This window comes from Carcharhinus amblyrhynchos, chromosome 15 (genome assembly GCF_965287045.1).
Source record: "Carcharhinus amblyrhynchos chromosome 15, sCarAmb.v2.hapA, whole genome shotgun sequence".
Classification (NCBI taxonomy): domain Eukaryota; kingdom Metazoa; phylum Chordata; class Chondrichthyes; order Carcharhiniformes; family Carcharhinidae; genus Carcharhinus; species Carcharhinus amblyrhynchos.
The window spans coordinates 34,703,046-34,710,664 of NC_137338.1; the positions used below are offsets into that span (position 1 = coordinate 34,703,046).

Consider the following 7,619-nt stretch of genomic DNA (forward strand, 5'->3'; position numbering starts at 1 on the left):
AACTTTCATCCGATGTCTTGTCTCTACAAATTGTAAAGGAAAGCCTCTTTTTAGGCTTCTGGTCTCATGTGTTGTCCTGGATAATTTATGACATGACTGCACTCATTGTGAGCAAGATCCTGAGAGTTGCTACAAAACCTTTTTACATACTAATGATTACTAATTGAAATCCATTGTTTAAAAATGTATTGACAAAGTTTTAGGCGAACAGGCAGACGCCAGACATCCTGCAATTGAACAGTACAGCCAACTAAATTGTGCACTGATTTATCAAACCCTGAAAGCCACCTGGGAATGAACAACTAAACCATTTCATTATTTCCAGACATAGTTCAAATCCATCAGCCATTCATAAGTTTAACATGTAGCAAAGTCCTTAATTGTCTGATATTAAAATTCATTAAGCTGGTGTTGTGAAACTACTTTAAGTCCAACAGGTTTATATGTAGGAAATAATCTTCTGGGTTTCTTGGGGTTCTTTATGATGGCTATGCCAAAGATTTGTTCCAAATCTGTTTCTTTTTCTGATAGATTTTTCCAATAACAGAGAATCAAACTCCTGTAAGCCACTAAACGCTGAATCAGCACAAGGTAACATTTTACAGTTTTAATCAATTATCATAAATCATTATCTTTCTGATTTCTCTTGTGATGAGTATTTTTTATAATTTTATTTATTTAGAAAATTTGGAGGAGTTGGCAGATCAGAATGGTTCAGTATCGAGTGAGTATATTATCCCTTGCTGAGTAATTGCTGCTTCCCTGTTTTCTTGCTCACTTATCTTTTGGAAGGAACTGGACCGTGTCCAGCTCTGTCAGGTGAGGGTTGGGGGGTGGAGAGGGTAGATTTCAGGCATTTCTGAAAGAATTGTAGTGCTTCTTCTTGAAAATGTGTTGTTGTAATGTCAGCTGAAATCTTGTGTGCCCTACTCACAGTAGAACCATGGAAGTTATTCAACCCATGGTTCTCTTTGAATGAGCTGATAATTTAGTCCCACACTGCCCTTTTCCCCATGACTCTGCAAATTAGTTATTTTTAAGAAGTGTTCCAGGTATCTTTGGAAAATTCTCACAGGACCGGAGAGCCCTTTCATGTTGTTTGGAATGCACTACATCATCCATGTAGGAAGGTGGCAAATTCTCCTAATTTCCCTTCTAGTTCCTTTTCTTATTCTTGCCTGGGACATGGGCATCGCTGGCTGGCCAGTATTTATTGCCCAATCCTAGTTGCCCAAGGGTAATTGAGAGTCAGTCACATTGCTGTGGGTCAGGAGTCACATGTAGGCCAGACCAGGTAAGGATGGCAGATTTCCTTCCCTAAAAAACATTGGTAAACCAAAAGTATAAACAGTTTTTCTGCAAAAGCAAATTATTGCGAATCCTGGAACTTCCAGCATTAACAGTTTCTCTGTACTTGCTGTCCCAAATGTCTGATAACTTTTAATATTTGCTAGATTCCCCCTTCCCCTTACCCTTTTCTGCTTCAAAGAGAACAATCCCAGTTCCTTCAATGTCTCCACATAACTGAAATCCTTTATTCCTGGTAAGTCTGCTTCTCCGTACCCTTTCTGAGCCCTTAACCACCTTCCTAGTCTATGATTTCCAAAATTCTACATGAAACAGCATCTGAAATATAACCAATCATTTGTAAAAGTTTACCATAACTTTGGAGATGCCACCTGGAGGTGTAACCTGAACACAGTTCTCTTGGCTGAAAAGGGGTGAAAGACTTGTCTTTTTTGCCTTCAATGAGCATATTCTCAATGAATGTTACATTTGAACGTCCCATTTGTATGGTTCTGAGACCTTTAATGTAATGCAGAGGGTTATTTCTGTCAATACACATGGGAGATCCAAAAAAAAGGTCATGGTGCATTTGTAACCAAGATTGCAACTTTTTGCTGATAGACTATAGTCTACATTGTAACTCAGCACAGCAAAGGTTAGTTTAACTTACAGCCTGCCTGCTTGCCAAGGCTTCTTGCATGAGGTTATTAGCATGTGCGGAATGTGACATTGGACATTAAAGCTTAAAAGTATTATGATTCGTATACCATGGAGGACAGATTTGCCATATCATTATCGCAAAAGCCTGATTTTTAAGGAAGATGTTGCCAGGAGACTGGATCTCTGAATCTTGTCACTTATTCATTGTGTCCGCCTTGATTATGTTCCATTGCCAAGATCTACAACCCAGACTAGTCAAACCCAATTGATTGGGTACAACACATGTTTATGCTTTGATTAGAGGGGTTGTAACAGTGCAATGATAAGTGATCTGGTGCTCATTACTTTGAGGAGTAGGTCATACTCCATTATATGATAAATATTAGATCTATGGACATGCTTTACTCAGTTTAAATGTCAACTTCATTTATGGCAAGTTATTTCTCAAAGAACATCACCAAAATCAAATGAGCTGGTCATTTATTTCACTTTTTATTTCATGGGACCATATTGTCTCATTAGCCCTCATAAGAATGTCTATAGAAGTATTGTCTCTGAAGAAAAGAGAGATATCCTAAGGACATAAAATGGATTTCCATGATCTTAGTGAGGGTAGCATTTGGACTCAAAGGAAAACACTGTCCCATTCTTGCTGATTGCTATTCATTAATTCCTACTGCAATTGCACTTGAAAGCATCTGCTAAAGACAGAACATGACTCAAATGTGATTGCCTCCACTGTTAAATAGCCTGCGCACACAATTTCCCTCCCCTGCCCCTACCATTGAGCTTATAGCTTGTCATATTTTCTCTCCTAGTTCATCTGTCTCTATAATTCAGCATCCACTCAGTTCATTCAATTCTTACTAACCTGCTACCCACCCATCCGTCCTTACTGCTCCCCATCTTATTTCATTTTAACAATGCCATCTCCTCAGGTACTGACTCTCTCTCTCTCTCTCTCTCTCTCTCTCTCTCTCTCTCTCTCTCTCTCTTCCCCCCCCGTCTCTCTCTCTCCCCCCCCCCCTCTCTCTAATCTGCTGTCACCAACAATTGATCCCTCCCTTTTTACAGATTGCCATCTTATGTCCAACGTCCCTTTCCTCCCCAAGTTCTTGAAAATGCTGCCTCTCCAAATTTTTACTCATCTCACTTCAAGCTCTGTGTTTGAATCTTTGCCATCAGCTTTTCATCCCTGCCTCCACACTGAAACAATTCTGTCACAAATGGCATCCATTGACTGAAAAAGATAAGTTGTCCTTCTTGGTTTTCCTCAGCCTTCATAAACTTTGACCACACCAGCCATCTCTAATGCCTTTCCAAAATCATTTAGTGGGATGGAGTTGTACTCACCTGGTTCCATTCTTCTCTAATATAAAAAGAGAAAGTACTGGAAAAATTCAGTGAGTCTGACAGCATTTGTGAAGAGAGAAACTGAGTGTTTCAAATCCAATAGGACTTCTTCAGAACTGATTCTTATCTATCCATTGTAGCCAGAAAATCACCTGCAGTGACTTATCTTCCTGCACCTCCACTGTTTTATGTTTCCCTTAAGATCTATCCTTGGCCCTCTCCTCTTTCTCACCCTTGGTGATGTCACCTGAAAATATGCTGTCAGGTCCCACATGTGTACTGGTATTCAACCCCTCTGTTGACCTCTGCTCTGTCACTACATAGTCAGCCTACTTGTCCGCCATTCGCTACTGCATAACTAAATATTTCCATCCCTGCTAAATATTGGGAAGACTGAAGCCATTGTCTTCAGTCCAATCTGTGCCACTAATCACCAACTCCATCCCCCTGATAACTGGGGCTATCAATTTCCTGAGATGATCTCCTGATAACATCCATCTCATTGCTAAGACTGCCTATTAACTGTCTTTGTAACATTATTAACACCTCATCTGTGCCTTTGTTGTTTCTAGACATGATTGATCCTCTACACTTCTGACCAGCCTCCCATATTCTAGCTTCCATAAATATTAAGCCATCCAAATGCTTGCTGCCTAACTTGCACCTAGTCGCAGTCACCAAAACTCCGTGCTCCCAGTTGACCAGCACCTCAGTTTTGAAATTACCCCCGCTCCCCCAGTCTGCTTGTTCGAGTTCTGTTTTCTGGAACATTCCAATTTTTTTTATCAAGCAACTGTTAGCAGTCAAGCCTTCAGCAGTCAAAGCCTTAAGCTCTGAAATTGCTGCCTTCCTCTATTATGAGACATTCCTTAAATCTTACCTGTTTGAACAAGCATTTAGCCATCAAGCCTAACATGTGTTACAGTGTCAAATCCCATTTAATAGCACTCCTATGAAACACCTTGGGACATTTTATTATGTTAAAGGAGCTATACAAATGTAAGTTTTTGTTGTTGTCACCATCTAGGCTCTCATATGAAAGATGATGATTTGGATGAAATAACAGAACACAATTGTTGCTCTGGTGGTGTGAATCAGCACCTTCAAAAATGGGGGAAACCTTTTGAGAAAAGGAAGCCATCCTGCCCAAGGATATTTGCATTTCTGCTCCCCATTCAGCCTGTCAGTTATATGTTAACCTTCTTCTTTTAAAAAATGCTAAATGTATGAAATTAGTAGAGTTGGGAGTTACTGCATGGTGTATAGAATACTGCTTGCTCTTTTATTTGGCTACAGATGAACCTGAGAACGAGTGAAGACGGCGCTGATACTGATGATCTAAAGATACTTTAGCTTTCTATAATGACGGAGAATTGCAGACTGAAAACCAGGAAGATAAGGTCCTCTGACTGTCAGTAACTGTTGAATGCATTGCTATCCAACTATTCTGGGATGAACCACTTGAGTGTAAGAGCAATTAATTTACGTCCTCACCATTTAAATTTTTTTTTCACGGGGCGTTAACGTTGCTGGCTACACCAAAATTTTTAATGTCATTGAGAAAGTGTTGGTGAGCTTCCTTCTTGAACCAGTACAGTCGATGTGATGCAGATACACTCCAAGTGGCAATGATGGAAACAAAACTGAACAGCTGTGAGCAGATTTCTACTGAGTAATTATCATTTGATAGCACAGTCGACCTCTCCCATCATTTTGGTGATTGAGTGTAGATTGATAGAACATTAATTGTTCTGTTTGGATTAAATCCACAACTAACAGTCAAAGGAAGGAATAGACTTCTAATCATGAACATAAGTAGATACCGCTTCAGGCATCGTCACCATCTATGCTCTCATATGAAGGAAGATGATTTGGATGAAATAACAGAAAACAATTGTTGCTCTAGTGTGAATCAGCCCCTTCAAAAAATAGGGGAAACATTTTGAGAAAAGGAAGCCATCCTGCCCAAGGATATTTGCATTTCTGCTCCCTGTTCAGCCTGTCAATTATATTGATAGGCTTCAATGCCAAGTCTACATATTTCTAATCATTGCTGCGCTTTTGAGCGGAGAAGAATCTTTAATCTGTTTTCTGAACCAGTGTCATCTGCTCTTAAGTTCACTACGTGATGACCATACTGGAATATGTTTCAGTAATTGTCTTCCGAAATATCAGTAGCTAATTCCATTGTATGGTTAAAACTCCTGAGAATTGTTACTGCAGCTACATTATTGCTGAATGCCAAGGCTAATTGTTCCATTTGATATTGTAACTTTGTTTACCTCCTGTCAGTGAAATTCATTCCGTTTCTTTGAGGATTGAAAATGGATTTCAAGCTAAAACAATTTTTGAAGAAATGTTGCGATAATAAAAATTTGCATTTTAGAAATGGATGGAAATTTTTTAATTATGTAAATTATTGATATTTTTTATTCATGGGTGTCACAATGGTTAGCACTGCTGCCTCACAGCACCAGGGACCCATCTTCAGTTCCTGCTTGGCTCACTGTCTGCAGAGTCTGGACTGTGGGAGAAAATCGGAGCAACGTACAAAGATATGCAGATTAGATGGATTGTCCATGCTAAAATTGCCTGTTTAGTGTCCCAAGGTGCGTAGGTTAGGGGGATTAGTGGGGTAAATGTATGGGATTACAGACATAGGGTAGGAGAGAGGGCCTTGATAAAGTACTCTATCAAAACATCAGTGCAGACTTGACCTAGTTTGCACAGTAGGATTCTATGATTTTTTAAAAACAAATCAAATCAACGTGCACTGCCTTCTAAATTCACTGCTGCCTGTGGTCGATAGCACATCTATAATGTGTCTTCCTTGTATCTAGTTCTCTTACCCCCACCCCAGTCAAATGAAACTTCATTCAAGGGAGTGTTAATTTTTTTTCTGAATTTTTTCTTTAATATTGTGTATGTCTGAAAGTGCTGAAGAAACACAAAAGGTCCACCAGCACCTAACAGTAGGAAAAAACCTAAAAAGGTATTTTGGCATAGGTCTTTAATCAGAGGAAGGAACTGCACCTAATGGGTTAACTCACATTTTCAGCTTTTTACCTCTTTAAATCGTAAGGCTTTGTATTCAACAGCGATGGTGTTCAATTTTTGAAATAATCTGTAAACCTTTTTTAAAAACATTTGACCTTTTTTATTTTCAAACATTGAACATTTGGAATTGGGTTCTATTTTCTGTCTGTGTACAATTAACACTACAATCCCCACTCCCACTCTCACGCTAATGAAATATTATGGGCCATAAACAGAATTGAATATTTAAATGATAGGGTAATGGAAAGAATTGACGAATGTATCATTTTACATGTAGTAAATTTATTAAAGTGGAAACCAAGATCAATATGGCAGTTTTTTTATTTTGTCATCAAGTTATGCAGTATACAGACTATTAAAAGTATTCTCCAGTATGTGTGTCGTTGGCCAGTGTTACAATTGGCAGATAACATGAGTAAAAAATAGCATTCTCTGAGGCACAAGGGGCCACAGCAGCATTTCATTTTGAAATACGGTATTAACTTGAAGTGCATTGTTCAATGCCATTGCATCATCACTGAAAGGAATAGTTGTCATTGCAAATTGCTGTGTTTCTGCTTTACTTGTTTGATACTAGTTGAGTGTTTGTTTTTATAACACATGGGTAGGTTTTGTAGCTGTTGCCTTGCCCACAGATGGGTTTGGAGTCTCTGCTGCTCTTTCAGGTGCTGATTACTGATCTACAGCCTCGAGCCATAGCTGCCGGGCATTGCAGAGCTGGGTAGAAAGGGAAGACGCACAATGCAATACTCTTTAGTGACAGCATCTTTATCACCACAGTAAACTGACGTGATACCTGAAAAACAGTTCAATAGCATGTCAATAAGCAGTAAACACATAAAACCATAAGAAATTGTCAAAAATTTAGAAATGTTACAGAAAAGCTTTATAAGCATAACATTGACAAACTAACCAGGATAAATGAGGAGAGACTGAGTAGACTGAGGCTATACTCATTGGAATTCAAAAGACTGAGGGAGGATCTTAGAGAAACATAAGATTATGAAGGGAATAGATGAGATAGAAGTAAGAAATTTGTTTCCACTGGTAGGTGAAACTAGAACTGGGGGCATAGCCTCAAAATAAGGGGAAGCAGATTTAGAACTGAGTTGAGGAGGAACTTGTTCGCACAAAAGGTTGTGAATGTGTGGAATTCCCTGCCCAGTGAAGCAGTTGAGGCTACCTCATTGAATGTTTTTAAGGCAAGGATAGATAAATTTTTGAACAGTAAAGGAATTAAGGGTTATGGTGAGCAGGCAAAC

General features: G+C 39.0%; 1 protein-coding gene across 2 annotated transcripts in view; it reads left to right on the forward strand.

Moving 5' to 3' along the window:
• The window catches only part of LOC145353233 (uncharacterized), a 28,699-nt gene extending 23,897 nt beyond the window's left edge, over positions 1 to 4,802 (forward strand). The window contains exons 5-7 of one of the 2 annotated variants that reach the window (XM_080203778.1): positions 532 to 591; positions 683 to 724; positions 4,597 to 4,802. In XM_080203778.1, coding sequence (XP_080059904.1) covers positions 532 to 591; positions 683 to 724; positions 4,597 to 4,616 — 122 coding nt within the window. In that variant the 3' untranslated portion in view covers positions 4,617 to 4,802. The remainder of the gene's footprint in view (positions 1 to 531; positions 592 to 682; positions 725 to 4,596) is intronic. The other variant, XM_080203779.1, reaches the window with a different exon arrangement.
• Positions 4,803 to 7,619: the final 2,817 nt, after the last annotated feature.